Source organism: Engystomops pustulosus, chromosome 1 (assembly GCF_040894005.1).
Source record: "Engystomops pustulosus chromosome 1, aEngPut4.maternal, whole genome shotgun sequence".
NCBI classification, from domain to species: domain Eukaryota; kingdom Metazoa; phylum Chordata; class Amphibia; order Anura; family Leptodactylidae; genus Engystomops; species Engystomops pustulosus.
Genome location: NC_092411.1, coordinates 10445349 through 10469460, shown reverse-complemented (window position 1 = coordinate 10469460; position 24112 = coordinate 10445349). Strand labels below are relative to the sequence as shown.

The 24112-nt window shown below is 37.3% G+C and overlaps 1 protein-coding gene across 3 annotated transcripts in view; it reads left to right on the top strand.

Moving 5' to 3' along the window:
* Positions 1-1072: 1072 nt before the first annotated feature.
* The window catches only part of SKOR2 (SKI family transcriptional corepressor 2), a 38716-nt gene continuing 15676 nt past the window's right edge, over positions 1073-24112 (top strand). For 2 of the 3 annotated variants that reach the window (XM_072133070.1, XM_072133063.1), the window contains exons 1-4: positions 1073-1404; positions 14451-16257; positions 16627-16684; positions 21670-21744. In XM_072133070.1, the coding sequence (XP_071989171.1) occupies positions 1364-1404; positions 14451-16257; positions 16627-16684; positions 21670-21744 (1981 nt within the window). In that variant the 5' untranslated portion in view covers positions 1073-1363. Of the gene's footprint in view, positions 1405-11721; positions 11870-14450; positions 16258-16626; positions 16685-21669; positions 21745-24112 lie in introns of those variants that run through there. The other variant, XM_072133074.1, reaches the window with a different exon arrangement.

Here is a 24112-nt window from a genome sequence, read left to right as displayed (position 1 = left end):
ATCTTTATATATATGGATATTAAACATACAAACAAGTTGTATCTGTTTTGTTTGTGTGGGTGTCCAAGTGTAAGTATTCTTGTATTTAAAATTCTTTGTATACTCACTACACTCATACTCACTACACTATATATATATATCTGTATGTATACATAGTGTAAGTCATTTATATTAGTTTATTACCACAACCTTACAATATGTTTATATGTATGATGCGTGTACGTACGTATATTTATTTATGTATGTGTTATCTATGAGAGAGTGTACACACAAAGATACACAACTTTGAAAAGAGTTTTATATCTTTGTGTTTACACCCATTCATGTATGTCATGTATGTTGTGTATCTATGGATATCTGTGTGTGTATGTTTGTATATTTTGTGTATGTGTCTATGAATGTGTGTAAACGCAAAGCTACACAACTCTTTTCAGAATTGTGTCTATACATTACTGTATGTGTGTGGATCTATTCAATATTTGTGTCCCTGTGTTTATGTATGAGGGTGGTAAGTGGCTAAAATAGTACACAACTCCTTATATTGCGTTGGCTTAATTTTATTGTATATCTGTATTTACTTAAGTTTATTTATGTATATATGTATGTGGGTGTGTGTATATGTATCTGTGTGTATATGTATGTGTGTGTGCGTGTATATATGTATGTGTGTGTGTGTGTATATGTATGTGTGGCTGTCTATATGCAGTGTATATGTGTATGTGCATATATTTGCTGTAACTAAGTATATTTGATATACAGCTGTTCAATCGTGTTCCTTTATATTATTGTATTACTATGGGTATATGCTTGTGTCTGTTATGTGTCGATATTTGTAAAATAAAAAGCTACTTTCTTTATATTAATGTCTTACTGTATTGTACAATCTGATGTATGTAGGTGTACATATTCAGTGTCGGTGTGTGTATATATACTTATATATACATTGCTGCACTGTATGGCTTGCAGGCTGCAGTGGAGTGTAACTATATGCCCAGGAGGCGATGCCACAGTATATGTAGGCAGGCAGTAGGCAGGCAGCAGGCAGTAAGCAGGCAGTCCTGGATCTTCTGCTTGTAAGGAGGCAGCTTAGCATTTCAGGCTCTCCAGAGAAGATTAAAGGGGAAAGTATCCGGACTTGTCTCCTCTCTTGTAGGACATCTCCCAGCAGTGGGAGGGTAGCAGTGCCCCCCTGTGACAAGCTGGTGGCTGCCCCCATTGCTAGTGATAGGGGGATGTATTGCACTGCTCGGGCGTGCAGCAGCTCACACATCTCTATAGAGGAAAGTGACTACAGCTCCACATCACTGGGAAGAGACAAAAGCTGCGACCAAATGGGACCGATGATCTGCACGACCAGGATCTAATGTGCATCGTACAGAGCACTGCAGGCTCCGACCAGCACAGGTACTGTACGTAGATGACCTGGTGCTATGCACCCCCTGATCACAGGTACTGTACATAGATGACCTTGTGCTGTGTGCACCCACTAATCACAGGTACTGTACATAGATGTGCACCCACTAATCACAGGTACTGTACAAAGATGACCTAGTGCTGTGCACCTTCTCATCACAGGTACTGTACAAAGATGACCTGGTGCTGTGCATCCTATTATCACAGGTACTGTAAGTAGATGACCTGGTGCTCTACACCCCCTGATCACAGGTACTGTAAGTAGATGACCTGGTGCTGTGCACCCTCTGATCACAGGTACTGGACATAGATGGCCTGGTGCTGTGCATCCTATTATGACAGGTACTGTGCATAGATGACCTGGTGCTCTGCACCCCCTGATCACAGGTACTGTACATAGATGACATTATTCTGTGCACCCTCTGATCACAGGTACTGTACATAGATAACATTATTCTGTGCACCCTCTGATCACAGGTGCTGTACATAGATGTCATGGTGCTCTTCACCCCCTGACATGGTGCTGTACATAAATGACCTGGTACTCTGCACCCCCTGATCACAGGTATTAGACTTGGGAATGAGGTTCTGACAGGAGCACATAAGAGATAATGGGGTGTATAGACCCTAAACCTCTTACCATAGTACTGCTATTACTACTGATATAGTGCTGATTGGAGAGCTCCCTAGCCCAGCACTGGTACTACTACTGATCCAGGGCTGACTGCAGAGACCTCTGGCCATAGCATATATTGTGCACAAGTGTAGAGCTGACTGCACAGGTATTGCATAGTGTTACATGGGACTGGTTGTATCCCTCCTCCCCCTGACCAAAACACAATGTACACTACTATGCATGGATCGCCCCCACCCCCATATCATAGGTATTATACACTGATGTCCTGGTGTTGTGCGCCCCCTAATCACAGGTATTATACACTGATAACCTAATGATTACAACTTCCTACCATCTGGTATGATCACAGGTACTGTACATAGATGACCTGGTGCTGTGTGCACCCACTGATCACAGGTACTGGACATAGGTGACCTGGTGCTGTGTGCTCCTACTGACACAGGTACTGGACATAGATGACCTGGTGCTGTGCACCCCCTGATCACAGTTATTATACATAAATGAACTGGTGCTGTGTGCTCCCTCTGATCACAGGTACTGGACATAGATGACCTGGTGCTGTGTGCACCTACTGATCACAGGTACTGGACATAGGTGACCTGGTGCTGTGCACCCCCTGATCACAGGTACTGTACATAGATGATCTGGTGCTCTGTACCCCCTGATCACAGGTGCTGGACATAGATGATCTGGTGCTGTGTGCAACCCCTAATCACAGGTACTGGACATAGATGACCTGGTGTTCTGCACGCCCTGATCACAGGTACTGGACATAGATGACCTGGTGCTCTGCACCCCCTGATCACAGGTACTATACATAGATGACCTGGTGCTGTGTGCACCCCCTGATTACAGGTACTGTACATATATAACCTGGTGCTGTGTGCACCCCCTGATTACAGGTACTGGACATAGATGAACTGGTGTTCTGCACGCCCTGAGCACATATTGTCCATAGATGACCTGGTGCTCTGTACCCCCTGATCACAGGTACTATACATAGATGACCTGGTGCTCTGCACCCCCTGATCACAGGTACTGTACATAGATGACCTGGTGCTCTGCACCCCCTGATCACAGGTACTATACATAGATGACCTGGTGCTGTGCACCCCCTTATCGCAGGTACTGTAGATAGATGACCTGGTGCTGTGCACCCCCTTATCACAGGTATTATAACCTTCAGACCTGGTCTTTATAGCATGCCAGGTACTGTACCCTGTGACATGGTGCTGCTCGTTCTTCTTCGCAGCTTCATCCCCTATAATTGCCAGGATTGATTCCTGCTATTATATATCGTGAGGTTTTAATTGAGGAGTGGATTGTAAACAGCTCGCCCCCTGACCAGGCAGATTGAGGTAATTGTGTGTAATTTGGTTGCCAAAAGATTAATCGCTGAGGCTGAGGCCGATTTGATGAAGTCAATTAATCTCTGATTACTCTGTTCGAGTGTCATTGGACAGAAGAGCGACCATCTCAGGTGCTGCAGGTCGCTGAGTGATCGGGGCAATCAATTGGAGGGTAGATAGGAGTCTTGTCATACATGAAGAGCGATCAGATCTGGCTATGATATATTATATAGATATATTTCTTGGCGATGCTTATGGATTTACAGTATAACATTGCAGTAAATTGTAATATTATTATAGAAATTTCTATATGGAATGTAGAAGATTTTATTGTAATTTTTTATACGATATCTCTAGTCCTGGTTTTTATACATTTCCTCTATTAGTCAGTCGCTGTCCCTTCAGCACCACAGACCTCAGTTCTGCAGCTCTGAGTTCATATATCTACTATGTATCACCTCATAATTGGTCTATACATTGACATTTCCTCAAGTATAATACTTATAGAACTTAGTTCTGAGGACTTGTATCCAAATCTGTTTTCTGGTAATTACAGAGTGGAATTTTATGTATTGTGACTGATACGATGTATCTTCTTCATTCTATACAATCTTTTATTTTTTGCAATTTGCTAATGCATCCTATGCAATCCTCTATTAGTAGGGATGATACTATGTAGGCTACACTGTATGTCCTTTCTATACAATCCATTGTGTGTTTTATACATTAAGCTAATGCAACCTCTACAGTTTGACTCATTATGAATGATATGAATGAATGTGTGTCTGTATTATATTCCAATCAAAGGACATGGCTGATATGTTGCCTGCAGATCGTCAGGATTGTCAGCATTAGATATTATTACTAAAGTAACTTGTGATATTTTATTATAACAAAATAACATAATATATATAGTAATGTCTAAATTACAGTGCAAAAAATAAAACGAATGCTGCAGCAATACAATATAATATAATAAACTATACATACTGTGCTAATACCATATTACAGAAAATAGAAGTGTATTGGTGATACATGATAATGGTATGTAAAAAATAATACAGAATGTAATAATACAAGATCGTTCAGCAATAGCACTGTATACCAACCCTGTATACTATATACTACAGATTATACTACAGACTAGGAATATGCAGTTATACTGTGCTACATGGATATTGTATCAAATAAACTATCCTATATATGAATACTATATTATTTTCGAAATATAATTATCTTATATATTATTGTTAGGATGAATATTGACTAAACAACAAATGTATCCATGAATTTAAATATTGAAAGGAAAAAAAGGAAAGAAAGACAAAATTTTGATGCATAAGACATGTAAATGACAGACAGACAGATACAAGATAGATAGATAGATAGATAGATAGATAGATAGATAGATAGGAGATAGATAGATAGATAGGAGATAGATAGATAGATAGATAGATAGATAGATAGATAGATAGGAGATAGATAGATAGATATGAGATAGATAGATAGGAGATAGATAGATATGAGATAGATAGATAGATAGATAGATAGATAGATAGATAGATAGATAGATAAAAAGATAGATAATACATTTTCCAAAAGAGAAAATAAAATGAGATGAAACAGAAAAACATCTTAGAGTTGAGAAAAAAATATTAAATAAATATGTAGATATATAAATAAATAGATGATAGATAGATATAATAGACAGAACCAAAATCAGTAATTATTTCCTCAAGTTCCTTCAAAGTGCCCCTTCCCAGTGTCTGCAGTGTCCCCTCATACTGTTTGTAGTGCCCCTATCATATTGTCTGTATTGCCCTCCCTTATGTAGCCTGTAGTGCCCCCACATAGTGCTTGTAGTGCCCCCTCTTAGCGTCCCCTCATAGTGTCTCCAGTTTCCCCTTCATAGTGCCCCCTCATAGTGACTGTAGTGCACCCTCATATTGACTGTAGTGCCCCCTCATAGTGACTGTAGTGCACCCTCATAGTGACTGTAGTGCACCCTCATAGTGACTGTAGTGCACCCTCATAGTGACTGTAGTGCACCCTCATAGTGACTGTAGTGCCCCCTCATAGTGCCTCCAGTGTCCCCTTCATAGTGACTGTAGTGCCCTCTCTTAATGGGGGCAGTACCCCCTTCATATTGTCTTCATTTACCCCCTTTTAGTGTCTTTGGTGCTCCCTCACAGAGTCTGCAGTGCCCCTTTACGGTTTCTGCAGTGCCCCCTCACAGTGCCTGTAGTGCCCGCTCTTGGTTTCTGCAGTGCACCTTCACAGTGTCTCCAAAGCCCCCTCACAGTGTATGCAGTGCCCCCTCACTGTGTCTGTAGTGCCCCCTCTTGGTGTCTGCAGTGCACGCTGATGGTGTCTGTAGTGCCCCCTGATGGTGTCTGTACTGCCCCCTCACTGTGTCTGCAGTGCCCCCTCACTGTGTCTGCAGTGCCCCCTCTTGGTGTCTGCAGTGCCCCCTCACTGTGTATGTAGTGCTCCCTCTCGGTGTCTGCAGTGCACGCTGATGGTGTCTATAGTGCCCCCTGATGGTGTCTGTAGTGCCCCCTCACTGTGTCTGTACTGCCCCCTCACTGTGTCTGCAGTGCCCCCTCACTGTGTCTGCAGTGCCCCCTCACTGTGTCTGCAGTGCCCCCACATGGTGCCCATAGTCTCCAGTGTCCAGGCCATAGAGAAGGGATGTGGGATGTGTAAGTACTCCTCCCCAGGACCCCAGGAAGCTCTGCTGTGATTTCAGAGCAGTCATTAGCAGCAGCTTTAAGTGATTGTGAACAGTAAGTAAAGAAATCTCTTGATTGTAATACTCTCTCGCAAAGCAATAATATCCCAGTGGGTGGTCATCAGTAATGATGGATGCAGCTTTATAACAGCAGCCCTGGAACTGCTTTTGGAAAGAGAATCTCACTCTTATTTCCTTCTATCCAGTTGTAATAGTTACTTAGTGATTTGTTCAGGAGCAGCAGAGGAGCCAGGAGTCAGCCCCACATCTGTATCACACTCCAACTTTACATCAGAACATCCATTCCTCTCCTTGTATCCAGTGAAATTCCTGCAAAACACCTCAATATGGAATTCTGCTGCTCAGTCATTGTTATTGTATCTATCTATGTATCTATCTTCCCATCATCTGTCCATATATATATATATATATATATATAGCTATCCATTATCTACTGATATGCAATATCTATCTACCCATCGATCTATCTATAGGTCTGTATCATTAAAACATATCTGTTTAACCACCTGGAATCTAGTGCCCAAAAAAAAATTTAAATGGAATAGTATCTAACCTTCTAGGTATGCATCAGTCTGTACAATTAAAATATCTCTTTGACCACAAATATTACTGCAAAACACTTCAATATGGCTTCTTCTAAGTAGTAGTAGGAGTAGTAAGAGTAGGAGTAGTAGGAGTAGTAAGAGTAGGAGTAGTAGTAGCAGTAAGAGTAGTAGTAGTAGTGGTAGTGCTCTTCATCTGTCTACAGTATTTGTTATTCTATGTATCCATTATCTATCATCTACTCTACTGCAATTACACTTACTACCTACAATATCTACATATCTATTTATCCACAATCTATGAACAATATCTATTCATCTCTGTATCCTTCATATTCATATACAGGCAGTCCCCGGGTTACATACAAGATAGGTTTCATGGGTTTGTACTTAAGTTGAATTTGTATGTAAGTCGGAACTGTATATTTTATGATTGTAGCTCCAGACATTTTTTTGTCCAAGTGACAACTGAATTTTCAAAAAAAAAAATTCTGAAATGGGACCAAGGATTATCAATAAAACTTCATTACAGACACCTTACAGCTGATCATTGCAGTCTGGGACTATAGTAACATCCAGAGAGCTTCACCAGATGTCACAGTGGGTAGAGAGGTCCGTCTGTAACTAGGGGTCGTCTGTAAGTCGGGTGTCCTTAAGTAGGGGACTGCATGCATATGCAGTATTTATGTATTGATTTCTCTCTAATGTATCCATAATCTATTTCATATCTATCTTTGCACATGGTTCAGTCTGTATATTTAAAGATATCTCTTTAACCACAGTTATTACTGAAAAAAAAACACTTCAATATGGACTCGCCTCTTAGTAGTAGTAGTAGGTAGGAGTAGTAGTGTTCTTTATCAATCTCTCTACAGTATTTGTAATATATATATACATTATCAATCATCTATTATCTACATATGTATTTATCCACAATCTATCAACATTATCTTATATTATTATATTCATTATCTATATCCTTATGTATATCCATGCATATATATACACACACATAATGTATCTATTTATCTCTTATGTAGCTATGATCTAGCTATACTCTTTATTTCTATGATCATCTTCTATCTATCTCATATCTATCTATTTATCTATCTGTCTATCTCTATATCTATCTATCCTCTATCTATCTATCTATCTATCTCCTATCTATCTATTTATCTATCTGTCTATCTCTATATCTATCTATCCTCTATCTATCTATCTATCTATCTATCTCCTATCTATCTATCTTCTATCTATCTCATATCTATCTATTTATCTATCTATCTATCTCTATATCTATCTATCCTCTATCTATCTATCTATCTATCTATCTATCTCCTATCTATCTATCTATCTTCTATCTATCTCATATCTATATATCTATCTATCTATCTCATATCTATCTATCTATCTATATATCTCCTATCTATCTATCTTCTATCTATCTCATATCTATCAATTTATCTATCTGTCTATCTCTATATCTATCTCTTCACACGGCTCAGTCTGCATAATTAAACCCTATCTCTTTAACCCCGAGGAATAACAATTTGGGGGTGACTGCAGGACCCAGGGTGCCTTGTGTGCAGCTCTCAGGCTTTGCTATTGTTAGACCTGACCAGAGGTTATTCAGAATGACAGACAAAGCCTGGAGTGCTGTGGCCAAATGAGCCCTAGACTTCTCCAGATGGGACCATTTCCATTGCAAATCTCCTGTATTGTAGAGAAATAAAACATTTCTGCCACAGTCTGAACATAATTAAAAGCACAGGGAAGCAATAACAACCATCATCAGGGTAATTGGGGGGCACTTGATCACTTAACCCGCTGAGGGGTCAAAAACTCCCCAGTTTACTGAAGTTTTACTGAAATTTAATAGACCAGGTAAGTAAAAATAAATAAATTAATAATAATAATAATAATAATTATTTATATATATATATACTCTCTCTCATATATATACTCTCTCTCATATATATCTATTTTATATATATATATATATATATATATATATATACTCTCTCTCATATATATATATATATATATATATATACTCTCTCTCATATATATATATATATATATATATATATATATATATATATATATATAAAATAGATAGATTTGAGATACATAGATAAATGGATAGGTACATAGATGATGTGAAGATATATTTTCTATTAATCTGATATCCAATAAGTAAATTCTAAATTACATCGCTGGTATTATATAATTTTACCTTGAACAGATGAATATTTATTACTGGTGTAATATTCATAAAATAAAGTAAAATGAGCAAAATGTATAACTATAACAAAAACAATACTCACAACATTAGCAAAATAATCATCAAACATTTTAGCAGAAAAATAACATTTTATTCAAAAACGTTTTACTATTGAATAAAATAAATTAAAAACATTTGATTCATTATAGTGATTAGTAGTAGTGGTGTGATAATAATTCTGTACTATTCTAATTTGTGGTCAATTCTAGTGAGCACATCCAGCACCTCCCCTCTAAAATCAGACATCTCTGTAATGTCTCTAGAATGGAGAAATTATTGTTTTTGGAGCCTAATTATTTTTATTAATTACCCATTTCCGACACGAGCAATAATTAAGACCTTGCGGTTAAGGGAAGAGAGAGTTGATATTACTCAGGACTTCATGTTTTATACCTATCACCATATTATTACTATTTATTCATAATTTAATGTACATTTTCTGATCTCAAATATTGTGAATAATAGACAAGAATTGTTAGAATAAACATAACCTAAACAATTGGCATAAACACAGTGAGTTCTTTCTCTATTGGACACATACTAGCCCCATACTTACACCCCTGGGTCTTTGATGCATCTTGTGGTCAGGATTGACCCTTTATGTTCTATCTTTCAAATAAAGACGGATGGATATAGAAAGAAGAAGTAAGTCAATTACCGCCTGCTACACTTCCAACATACACTCCAAAAGTGAAGAATGTCACACTACCCTTCCTTCTCTCCGTTAAAAAATGTAAAGCATAAGGGTTAAAACGGAGGTTTAACATTTCACTTAAAAATCCCATTGATATCAATGTAAATTTTCCGTCATCCGTTATAGTCAGTTTGGCAAGGATGCGTTATTCATGCGGTTTTTTACAAACGGAGGAAAAGTACTGCAGCCTCCGTGATTTTGCCGTCCAAAAAACGCATGGCTAACGGACCCCTGCCTAATCGGAAAGTAACGGATAGTTAAAAATCCATCAAGAAATGTCCCACACAAAACTCCGCAAAAGGCGTTTGCCATCCGTTAAATATCACTTCCAAAGAGTCGCAGATGCTATGACAATCGAACATCTCTCCAATAAACTTTTTAGAAAAATTACAAATTGTGTAAAAATGCTAAAAGGTCACATTCGCATGCAAATTTTGTGTTCTTAATTAACAGTAATTATGTGCGGCTTCGGTGCTAAATCTGTCGCATATGTCCTTCCTTGTGTGTCGTTGTCACATGATTCTCTTGTGTCATTGTATAGTATGGGAGACACAGGATCAGATCTGATGTTTTGCTTCTAATAAACTGCGACAATTAAATCATAGGGAATTATCGGAGAGTTTTATGGAAAAAGATAATGAGGGACGCTTGTCACTATATAATGATTTATCGATCTCATATCTATCTCCTAATTATCTATCTCATATCCATCTATCCCATATCTATCTATCTATCTATCTATCTATCTATCTATCTATCTCATATCTATTTATTTATCTATCTATCGATCTATCTCATATCTATTTATCTCCTATCTATCGATCTATCTATCTATCTGTCTATCTATCTATCTATCTATCTATCTATCTATCTCCTATCTATCCCCTATCTATCTCCTATCTATCTATCTATCTATCTATCTATCTATCTATCTATCTATCTATCTATCTATCTATCTCATATCTATCTATCTATCTATCTATCTATCTATCTCCTATCTATCCCCTATCTATCTCCTATCTATCTATCTATCTATCTATCTATCTATCTATCTATCTATCTATCTATCTATCCCCTATCTATCTCCTATCTATCTATCTATCTATCTATCTATCTATCTATCTGTCTATCTATCCCCTATCTATCTATCTATCTATCTATCTATCTATCTATCTATCCCCTATCTATCTCCTATCTATTTATCTATCTATCTATCTCCTATCTATCTCATATCTATCTCATATCTATCTATCTATCTCATATCTATCTCATATCTATCTATCTATCCCCTATCTCCTATCTATCTATCTATCTATCTATCTATCTATCTATCTCATATCTATCTATCATCTATCTATAGATCTGTCCCTCTATCTTGCTTCTATCTAGATATTATCTATGTATGTATCTATCTACAGCATCTTTCTGCCAATATATCTGTCATTATATAACATGTTTATATTTTAAGATACAGATAGATAGATTAGCGAAAGAAGGAAGGAAGAGGGAGAATATAGATACAGTTATCATAGATACTTATTATATGAGCGATGGTTGGATTTAATAGATATATGGTAAATATCTATCTACTGAAATATAAAGAATTGATAGATATGAAATAGATGGACAAATAGATATGATATGGAGGGATACATAATATTAACTATTTTATACAGAATCTCATATATATATTTCATTCCTTATTTATCTATAATTATGTTACCATCTTTCTGCTTCTCACCAATCCATCCATTCATCAACAGAAAAGTCTGGCAAAATTAGAGGACTGTGTTTTTATATATAAAACATCCAAACATGTGAACTAGAACCTTCCATGTCATAGAGTGAGCAGCCAGGGCCATTATTATGTGGCAGATCATCTTTTCCTGCACCTCCAGGATTATCAGATCTCTGTCTCCATATGGATGGACATGTGAGGTGAAGACAGATCACAGGATGTCATGGATCTGTGAGGGAAGTCCCAGGCCTGAAGGGGTTAATCAGAGGGCTGGTGACGTCACGTGGAGCTCTAGTAAGAAGATAGGCTCAGAGGATGGAGCTTCTCCATAGACTCCTGAAGCTGGATCACAGAGGAAGGAGATCAGTCATAGAGAGGAGCCTGGATATATGTCACCTGCAGCCTGAGGACTGTGCCCACACCATGCCCAGGTGTGCCCTGTGAGGCTTCTGCTCTGCAGGTAGATACTTCTCTGTAATCCTATGCACTGGGATGACTGTAGGTTGTCCTGCTGTGTGTGATATGTGTCTAGGGGGAATGTGGTGGGAAAGTTTAGCTCTGCCCTGTTCATGTAGTTGTGATCTGTATGAGATGGATAGATCCGAGATAGATATATAGATATATATATACATCATGCAGATAGATAAGAGATAGACAGAGATGAACAGTGGTGAATGGGACATGCTTGCATTAGTTGTGTGTAGCTTTCATTAGAAAATTGTGTAGGTAAAGTCATATCCATCATTTTGTGATGAAACACAAATATATGTTTGTAGGCTTGTGGTTAAAATTACAATACATAGATATATATGGTATACACTATTAGATGATTTGGAGGCTGATGTTGCATTTGATGTATATATATATATATATATATATATATATATATATATATATATTTGTTTGTTGATACATCATAGTATTCTATAGAATGAGAGAATCTATATATACAGTATATATAGTACCTTTATATACATAGTACTCCTATATTTAAATATCATTTGCACTTAAAATCTTATATCTATCATCTATGTATCGCTTATATATCTGTATCACGTCTATATTCTATTATCTATGTATCTATATCTTCTTTATATCTATTATCTATCTATTTAGTTCTCTTATATCTATCATGTATGTACATCTTATCTATCTGTGTCATATCTATCTATCTATCTATCTATCTATCTCATATCTGTATATCTACATCAATATAAAAATATAAATTATATGCCTATATAAATGTTGACATCTATCTGTTGACAATACTTCCACATACACCGTGAAACTGAATACTTTATATTTAAGCTGTTTTTATGCTTTTTATTACACACATTTCCATGGTAAATCATAGCCCATGACATGAGACCTGCATTATCCCCTCACTATCCTTCTCTATCAGTCTGGTTATCGATGCTTGTGAATGGAAGGAGACAGATGATTTTATAAATTGGGGGCAGTGAATGTTGATCATTCAGTCATTCATAGTGTTAGATGAATTTCGGGGTTAGAAATAAATTAGCAGGGGATTATATTGTGGAACATAATGATAGCATTTATTCTGAAAGCCCAAAGGAAATGAAAATGTAACATCTTCTATGTGGAAAAGTTACATGGAAGTAGAAATATATTTTAAAAATGAAAGAAAATATATGTAGTAATAAAAATTCTGAATTTCTACCATTTAAGGACAGTAATAATATTTAATTTAGGAATTAAATGATAGAAATAGCTAATAATATTTGTTATTTTTACTAACAATAATATTTTTTAAAATAAATATGCATAGTATAAAATAATGTTGTAAATTATAACCTAATATCAAAATGAATTTTTGTGTTATAAGCTGGACATGTTCTAAATCCTTCATATTTAAGTTTACATTTTAGTATAACTTTTTATATTTAAATTATTATATTTTACATGATAGTAAAAATGTTATTTTTCTCTATTCATATCTATTGTTTATTTTCTAATATTTTATTTTATTTGTATTTGATCCTAATAAATAATATTGAGTGATACAAATTTATTCTTTTCATTGTCATTGATAGCTACTGTATTATTGGTTTCAATATTTCATTTATTTTTAAATTCATTATTATTTATTATTTACTTAGTTCATACCTTTATATGGAATGATTTAAATAAAAAAAAAATTGGGATTTCATTATATTTTCATTTATTTTGTATTTTCATTTAATTTAATTTGATTTATTCTTGCAAATATAAAACATCTTATATTCAGATTTAGCAAAAGGAAAGTAAAAAATATAGATTAGAAGGTGGATTATGTTTGAATACATATCGTTTGTAATCCCAGGACCTAAACATATCCTCGTTTTATTTCTTAGCCTCATCCTAATCTAATGAGAATGGTTCTGGGTTATCCGTCACAGTAAGGAGTTTAATTGCATTTTAATTAATAGTTACATTACCAGGAACCTTTGCTTTGTACATAGAACACCCTGTAGCAAAAACTGCATCACCTATTGTTTACATATGCAAATTATGGTTAAAATGTAACAATATCATACAATGCGGAATGTTGGTATTTCTGTGCTGGGAATTTTTTTAATGATAGATATATAGATGAATTATAATCAATAGTAAGGATGAATAGTTAATAAATAGATAATAGATAGATATCTACTGTATAAAGATAGAAATATAAATTTAATAATCAATAGTAAGGATGGATAGTTTATAAATAGATAACAGATAGATAACTATAAAGATAAATTTAATAATGAATAGTAAGGATGGATAGATTATAATTGTTAATAGATAGAAGCTATAAAGATAGATAATAGATATCAAAAATGTTGTTATAATATTGTGCTTTTGCATTTTTAGATAAATAAATCGCTAGAATAAAGATAATAGATAGATAGTATTCCAAAAAAATTAAAAAAATATCCAAAATTAGAAATTTACTTTTTCATTCTGTTTATTTGTCTTTAGGATGTAACAATTTTTCGGAAAGTTTTATGATCTTTAGTCCAGAAAGTTCTAAAAATATATATTTCTTCTAATTTTAGGTATTTACCAAACCAAGGAATTTTACTTCATCTGGGATTTGAAGCAATGGCCACCAGCCCGCTAACAGTTGCAAACGACCTCCTCCTGTCTTCTCCACCAAACTCCTACCAACAAGACTCCCTCCAGTCAAGAGTCAGTCACTCCAACATGAAACCAAACCAAGTCAGCCAAGTCATATTGTACGGCATCCCCATTGTGTCACTGGTCATAGATGGGCAGGAGCGGTTGTGCCTTGCCCAGATTTCTAATACACTCCTTAAAAACTATAGCTACAACGAGATCCACAATCGGAGGGTAGCCCTTGGCATCACCTGTGTCCAGTGTACCCCAGTCCAGTTGGAGATCTTGAGAAGGGCTGGAGCAATGCCCATATCTTCAAGGAGATGTGGAATGATCACTAAGAGGGAGGCTGAGAGACTGTGCAAGTCCTTCCTAGGAGAGAACAGGCCACCAAAGCTTCCAGATAACTTTGCATTTGACGTTACTCATGAATGTGCATGGGGGTGCAGGGGGAACTTCATCCCGGCTAGGTATAACAGCTCCAGAGCTAAGTGTATAAAGTGCACCTACTGCAACATGTACTTCTCCCCAAATAAGTTCATTTTCCACTCGCACAGAACCCCAGAAGCAAAATACACTCAGCCCGATGCTGCCAACTTCAATTCATGGAGAAGACACCTAAAGCTTTCAGAAAAGACACCTCCAGATGAAATGGTGTTTGCCTGGGAGGACGTCAAAGCAATGTTCAATGGTGGCAGCCGAAAGAGGGCTTTAAGTCATGCACACTGCCAAAGTCTGGGCACTGTAAAAGCATCCAATGGGATCTTACCCCATATGATTGGCCAAGACCTCAACCAGAAGAGGCCAAGGTTCGAAGAAGAAGAAGAGATAGAGCCTACCAATATCACCAACAAGACCCAAAGAAGTTACCCTGTCATCCCTGTCCCTAGCAAAGGATTTGGCATGTTGCAAAAATTCCCTGCCAGCACCTTGTTTCCAAGTCCTTACACCTTCCCAGCCTTTGGTTTGTGTCAGAAAAAAGATGACGCTGATGCAGTCAATGGGCAGAAGACTAGTGCATTGTCAGGACTGTTCTGGCCCGGTAGAAAGGATGCGTTTTATCCCCCTTTTTGTATGTTTTGGCCCCCAAGAACCCCTGGTGGACTTCCAGTTCCAACATATCTCCAGCCTCAACCCAGCACTTTGACTTCCATTACAGACAACCCAACTCTAAGACAGGCCTTCCTAGAGCTGGCGGACCAGAGCGATGCCAGTAACCTCAGCAACACCGGAGACAACATGTTCGAGACCGATTGTTCCAGTTCACCCGTGTCCAGTGACATCAGGCCCTCTTCAGAGACCAGGACCAACGTCTTGGATGTACCTTCCTTCCCAATTCGGAAACCGAGCTACCATTCTGCCTTCCGACCGGTAGTCAAGGACGCTGAGAGCATTGCCAAGTTGCATGGCAACCTTGAGGACTTCCAAAGTGATAGGCACGTCTCTCCCGGCACTAGCTGCAGTTACCAAAGCGACAGCTCGGATTCGGACGAAGAGCAGGACGTAGATGTGGAGACCAACAAACCTACAGGAGAAGAAGAAGAGGAGGAAAGTCTCAGCAGTCAGTTTTTGCAGAGTAGAGGACTGGTGGAAAGCAACGAGAAAACCTGCAAAGAACGTTCCCCCTTCTCCAGCTCCAGGAGCGAAACCCAGGCCGAGAAAATGGAAAACGCAGAACATCCTTCTTCCACCCCAAAAGACTCCAGCCCCCGTCATACATCACTGGAGGAACCTTGCTACAAAGATGTAAATATCCCCCCCGGCTTCACAGCTAATTATTATTATTTAAATGCAGCTTTAGGGTGAGCGGGCGACGTCTGCATAATAAGATTGATAACTAGATGCCCTACAGAAAGGAAAGCTTCAATATGCGGAGCTCCTTAACACAAAGCCACCGAGAGCAAGTGTTCTACATGCAAATAGACCCCCGAGTATAGGAGATGCGGGGGGTGGTCCCTGGCCCATATGTTATATAGCCCCCCCCCTCCAACCCTGTATTTCCAAATATAATTATAATGAGTTCACCCCAAGAACCTGCCATGTGTGATACCCCCATATATCCTGTACCTTGTGTATCCTCCATATCTTTCTATATGTTATGTTTCTTTCTTGTAGACACAGAAAAGCAAAGAAGACAACGGGAACTTATCCTCCAAAGAAGATTCCTACTCAGGTAAGGGAGGATCCATTAACCTCCTCCTGGCCGCAGACCTAGCAGAATGGATTGTATTCCCATGGAAATATCATTAAAACTTCTGTAATCTATCTAATATTTATCTATCTTTCATATATCTATCTATGTATCCTCTAACTTTCTATCTCGTGTATATATATATATATATATATATATATATATATATATATATATCCATTTATCTCTCTATCTCTTTCTATCTAATATTAAAAAATGGAATCACGCTAAAAATCAAGTAAAAAAATAAAAATGGATTACTTTATTCCAAAAGTGCTAAGAACATTTGGGGAATACAGTAGCCATTTTTTTTTTCACTTCATTTTTAGTGTGCCGCCATTTTTTTGACCTTTATATATGAAGGACTTACTACTCCTGGTTCTGCAATCAGGGGGTCATTTATCTTATTTCCCCCTTCCCTGAGCTCATTTTGCACCTTTTGTGAGTCTATTTTGCCCCTCAATTGTCTTTGCAATTTTGCCCCTCAAATGCAGATTTTTTTTTGAGACTTACAGGTGCAAGTTTTTTGAAAAGCCGCAATTTTTTTGCGCAACTCATACCATTGCTTTTCCTATGGTAAGGACTGGAGTGTTCTTGCTCAATTATTTTGCCCATTTGGCGCAAATCAATGTTAAATCTGGTGGCAGAAGAAATTAGGCGCAAACAAATGGGCGTGGCTTAATAAACAACAGAGAATGTCACATTGTGCTATCTATTACCTTTTGTAACTATCATCTATTTAATATCTATCCATCCATCTATCATCTCTATATTTCATATCTATCATATACCAATTTAATTTCTACCTATCTCATGTCTATCTATTTCATATCTATTTATGTATCTATTTTTTATCTATCTAATCTATCTATCTATCTATCTATCTATCTATCTATCTATCTATTATTCTGCTCTACCATGGGAATAGACAGTATTACATGACTATTATCTACAGTAAGTAGTGACCTAGGATGTCCCCAGTCTCCTCAGATCTCATGACTGTGATGTTAAATGAAATCTCTGTCTCTATTAACACTAGAGGTCACTCGGCCGCGGCGCTGATATAACATTTGTTCCGGTGAATCAGGGCTGGATGGTGTAGGGTCACATTCTCCGACATCTCCTTCCCTGTCTGTGCTCTGTATACACTGCCCCCATATGTAATTACTCCAACACTATACCGCCATGTACATGTCACACGTAGAGATGTAGCAGAGCTGACTTTGTCCTCTACTTCTATACAGCAGCACAGTCTATACATAATATAATGGAAATATCCATCATTCTAATATTCCCCTTTAAGGCACTTAAAGAGGCAGTTTTGAATACAACCCCCTTTACCCAAATAAATAAATCATGTTTCTCCGTCTTATCCCGGTTTTACTTGTATTGATATTTTAACTCTTATAAAAATAAAACTGTTTCCGCTAAGGCCTTAACCCCCTCCCCTTTATCAAAAGGCGAGTACTGACCGCGTTCTGTGCCCGTTTTGGGTCCTTAAAGCCAATGGGTCTGTGAAACTTACAATCAGAAGCTACAGATGCTCTATAGATAATCATAGGGTGCTATTTCAAATATAAAAATTGCATCAAGTTTTAAAAAAATCAATAATTTCAGTAGATTTGTAGATCTGATGGATAATTGATCGCCCATTTTGTGTAATTACTTGGGCATGTCGTTCAGATTTACCGCCATTTTTGTATCAAGTTATTGATCATCTTCAATGACCTTTCTATGAACAAATTTTTCAAGAGTGAAACCGGATATAATTGCAGTGATTAATATTCATTCATTTTTTCTAAATAACCAAAACGAGTAATTTATCTGACTAATTGTGAATAATCTATCTATTATCTACTGTATCTATCATCTATCTAGTCACCTCTTTGTCAAATGTATCTATCTTTCTGATATCTATCTTGTATCAGACTATCAATCCAACTATCTATCTATTATCTATCTCATATCTATTTATCTATGTACCATATATATCCGTTTTATTTTTAGCTGTCCATCTCATATCTATATGTGTATAATCTACGCATTCATCTTCCATCTATCTATGCTTCTGTATATGTCTGTTTTATGTCTATGTATCTTTCTATCTATCTCATATCTATCTATCTATCTATCTATCTCTCATATCTATCTATCTATCTATCTATCTATCTATCTATCTCATATCTATCTATCTATCTCTCATATCTATCTATCTATCTATCTATCTATCTCTCATATCTATCTATCTCTCTATCTATCTCTCATATCTATCTATCTATCTATCTATCTATCTCTCTATCTATCTATCTATCTATCGCATATCTATCTATCTATCCCATATCTATCTATCTATCTATCTATCTATCTATCTATCTATCTCTCATATCTATCTATCTATCTCTCTCATATCTATCTATCTATCTATCTATCTATCTCCTATCTATCTTCTATCTATCTATCTCATATCTATCTATCTATCTATCTATCTATCTATCTATATGTGTATAATCTACGTATTCATCTTCCATCTATCTATGCTTCTGTCTATCTATTCGTTTGATGTCCATCTATCTGTCTATGGGTCAAATTTTTCACCAGATGATTATATGCCTATATCTAGTGTACACGCTCTGAAATGGGCACATTTCCTGGGCACATAGGCTTAAAGGAAGTCGTAAATTCCTGCCCCAGGCCTGCGCACAAGCTATAGCCTGTGTCTGATCAGGTGTAGGTTATGGAACAATTCTACATCAGGTTGGACCTGGCGTAGAACTTCCCCCTTTAGCATAGCCGGATTTATCAGGGGTGACATCATACAGTGGAGCACATGATAAATCTCCCCCTGCATATAGGAGATTTATCAGAAGTGTCTGAGGTGAAATTGTTATAGTTGCCCATGGAAACCAATCACAGACTAGCTTTCATATTATAAACAGCTGTGGGAAACTGGAAGCTGAGCTCTGATTGGTTGCCATGGGCAACTAGAGCAGTTCTGCTCTCAAACAAATAAATAAATCTCCTAGATGTCTATTCATCTTCTATCTGTCATATCTATCTCTTCTGTATCAATCTTTTTATCCTATATCTATCTTGATGAAGGTGTTACACACCGAAACGTCGCCACTTGTTCAATAAAGTTCACCTTTTATTTTGAAATTTTGAACCATGGAGTGCTGCCCGCTTTTTACTTTATTTATCTATCTATCTATTTATCCATCCATCTATCTCATATCTATTTATCTCCTATCTAGCCATCTATCTCAGATCTATCTATCTATCTATCTATCTATCTCATATCTATCTATCTTCTATCTATCTATCTTCTATCTATCTCATATCTATCTCTCATCTATCTCATATCGATCTATCATCTATCTATCTATCTATCTATCTATCTATCTATCTCATATGAGATATATAGATATGAGATAGGAGATAGATATGAGATAGATAGATATGAGATAGGAGATAGATATGAGATAGATAGATATGAGATAGATAGATGGATAGATATGAGATAGATAGATATGAGATAGAAAGATATCTATCTCCTATCTATCTATCCATCTATCTATCTATCTCATATCTATCATCTATCTATCTATCTATCTATCTATCTATCTATCTATCTATCTATCTATCTCATATCTATCATCTATCTATCTATCTATCTATGTAGATGCCACAATAGGATCAGAATAGGGGAAGCAAAAACATTTAAACCCCCAAAAATTTGACTTTTCAGATTTATAAAACATGAGCCTAGTCTTACATTTCTTTCTCAAAAGACAGTGACAGTGTGAGGCTCCCTGAGAGATCCATGATTAACACCCAAATAAACCACCTGGAAACCGTCAGCAAGCTGGCTACTACTGCTCCTAAGGCTGGATCTTATTCTAATGATGGATATGCTGAATACATTTTGTGTTCTAACTTATTAACACAGTACAATACATTTTCATGATATCTAAGCACAAAATTCATGAATCCCCCCCCCCTGGCCCCCAGAGAACACTGAAATTGCTGGTCCCCAATATGACATATGTACCAGGCCTCCAACTATAATGTTCATAGTATTGATCTCATTATATGATAACGAGGCATCCCTAACACCCCTAAACCTGGGTCTGACCAAACCTTTTGTATCTGTCCCACAACATTTCTGTATATACCACTATTTATACTTCCAAAATTCTGAACACACGACTAAAATTACTAAAGCATCTATAGGGGGTGCCGGCCTTATAAAACAATATGGGGGTCATTTACTAAGGGCCCGATTCGCGTTTTCCCGACGTGTTACCCGGATATTTCCAATTTGCGCCGATTTCCCCTGAATTGCCCCAGGATTTTGGCGCATGCGATCGGATTGTGGCGCATCGGCGCTGGCATGCACGCGACGGAAATCGGGGGGCGTGGCCGAACGAAAACCCGCCGTATTTAAAAAAAAATAATCTGTCGCGGAGCTTGCACTTACCTTCACTCAGCCCGGCTCGGTGAACTCCAGCGCGTTCCGATGCTTTTCAACGCAGCAGCGCCACCTGGTGGACGGCGGAGGAACTACCTTAATAAATCTTGGCCGGACCCGGATCCAGCGCAGAGAACGCTCCGCTGGATCGCGAATGGACCGGGTAAGTAAATCTGCCCTTATATTTTGTTTTGTTTGCTGCCACCACTAGGGGGAGCTAACTGCATACATATCTATGTAGCTGGTAGAAATCTGTATACAGTGAGCTCCCTCTAGTGGTGGTTGGTGCTAGCTGCTATTCTGGTAAATTAGTTGAGAATAATTTCTGGACCTGGTAGAATTTGTGTTAAGTTGAATTAAGACATAGCTGAACTAATTTATTTAGTTTATTAAGTTAATATAGCGAATATTTAGTTCTTTGCCCTGACTATATACCCAATATACATATAATGAAGTAATAAAACTGCCATAGCTAAATCTCCATTGTGTCTCCTTGCAGATAAAAGCAAAGACATGCATTTTTACGTCGCAGAATCGGACACGTCGGCGGGCGAATTCTGGAGAGAATTACCAGGTAAGATACAAAGATATCCACATAGAATATTCCGGAAAAAAAAAAAAAAAATCAAAGATGGCGCTAATAGCGAACGGATTATTAATTGCGTTGTCCGCACGGTGGCGGTTTTAGAAGCGTATACAATGAGGCGGCGTGCGGAAGGCTGGAATGACAATAATTGAAATGTTCCGTAGAAACCTTCTATTAAGAAGGATCACAGCTTATTGCTTTTTCTATCTGTCAGACAGACATTAAAGGTGTTTTATGGCGTCTTTGGCGACATTTATATTATCTACATGATAATGATCTCTACACAAAATGTATAATACATTCACAAAAATTACATTATACAAATTAAATGAAACCACCTTTTTACTGATTGCTAAACGTCTCCGAGGGCTTTACGGACGACGTGATTAGAACTTGTGATACTAACTTGTCTATTGCTGTGTCTTAAGGAGAGGTTTTGCTTTCTTGGGAGCAGGGAATCTAATTTCCCATTTATGTAATGCAAACTGCCTTGGCTTTGACTATTCACGGTTAATTGACTGTCAAACGAGGTTGTTATCCCGAGGCAATGTCTGCAAATTTGCCTGTCAAATGAGACAGAGAGAGTGCAGGCAGCGGAGAGAGAGGCTGAGAGGGGCAGGAGAGAGGGGAGACGCTCCGCCGCAGCAAGAGGGGGACAGGACAGCCTCAAAATGTGTGGGGTGCACCTACTGGAGGAGGGGGCACCGACCGGGGGCTACTGGGGGAGGGAGGAATCACACTATGGGCTATGGAGAAGAAAGGAAATGTCACTGTGTGAGTCTACAATGGAACTTACACCTGTTCTATCTATTGTTCTATTTATCTATTATGGATCTTATCTATATCTTTTATCCATTTCATAACAAGTATCTATCTATCATCTATCTATTTATATTCTATCTCATATCTATCTATATCATATCTATCATCTATCTATCTATCTATCTCATATTTATCTATCTATATTCTATCTCATATCTATCTATCTCCTATCTATCTCATATCTATCTATATCTCATATCTATCTATCTATCTATCTATCTATCTCATATCTATCTCATATCTATCTCCTATCTATCTATCTATCTATCTATCTATCTATCTATCTATCTATCTATCTCCTATCTATCTATCTATCTATCTATCTATCTCATATCTATCTATCTATCAATCTATCTCATATCTATCTATATCTCATATCTATCTATCTATCTATCTATCTATCTATCTATCTATCTATCTCATATCTATCTCATATCTATCTCCTATCTATCTATCTATCTCCTATCTATCTATCTATCTATCTATCTATCTATCTCATATCTATCTATCTCATATCTATCCCATAAACAGTTTGATCTCAGGTTCACCTATTTTTGCTCCTGGTGAGGGACATTAATCATAGTTTTTTAGACTGTTTCTAGCGTTTTTTTGTGCAATAATCTGGCACAGTTCTTTAAATTGGAGCTTTTTTGTGCCATTTTCCGGCGCACGGCAAAGTCCTGCACTTAGTGGTTTTGAGTCCCTGCCCCTTATCTGACATAGTGAGTGCCTCCTATACAGATGTTTGCACGGGATCTATCACTAATTTGTGCATAAAAAGACGCAAAAAAGACTCAAAAATGCCCCTCCTCTGAGCAGCTGCACATCAAAAAAACTTCCCTTTTCATTACTAAAAACAAAGGTTTTCGCTTCCTAAATGATAAATTCCCTTTATGCAACATGGAAAATCCTTCAGCTCAGTTGTAAAAATGTAAAATTTCCCCAGTAACGACGTCATCATTGTCTATGGGATCATCTCTGGGAGTGATTATTGTCTTATTGTACAGATCTGAGAATATTATCAGACGCCATTTACTGTACATTATAATAACAAAGGAAAAGACTCATTTCAGCAAGAATGAGATCTACTGGGTAGGGTAAAAATTAGAGACAAATTTGGCGCTAATGAATCGGACATGTGACAATTCCAAAACACATTTACTAAGGCAGAACCAGATCCATCATAGATCAGGAGCCAAAAAGAAGAGCAAACCAGGTGCAAAAATAGGCGAAACCTGAGACCCCACTATGATTAATGTCCCCCTAAAAGTTACAGAGATGAAAAAATATATATTATAATGTACAGTAAATGGAGTCTGATAATATTCTCTGATCTGTACAATAAGACAATAATCACTCACAAAGATGATCCCATAGACAATGATGAAGTCGTCACTGGAGAAATTTTACATTATAAGGCTACATGCACACTGCCGGTGCCCGCCGCTCTGTAGCATGACGGGCACACGGCAGCACGCGGGGAGAGGAGGAGGAGGTGAGCGCCGCTCACCCCCACCCCTCTCCATATGAACAT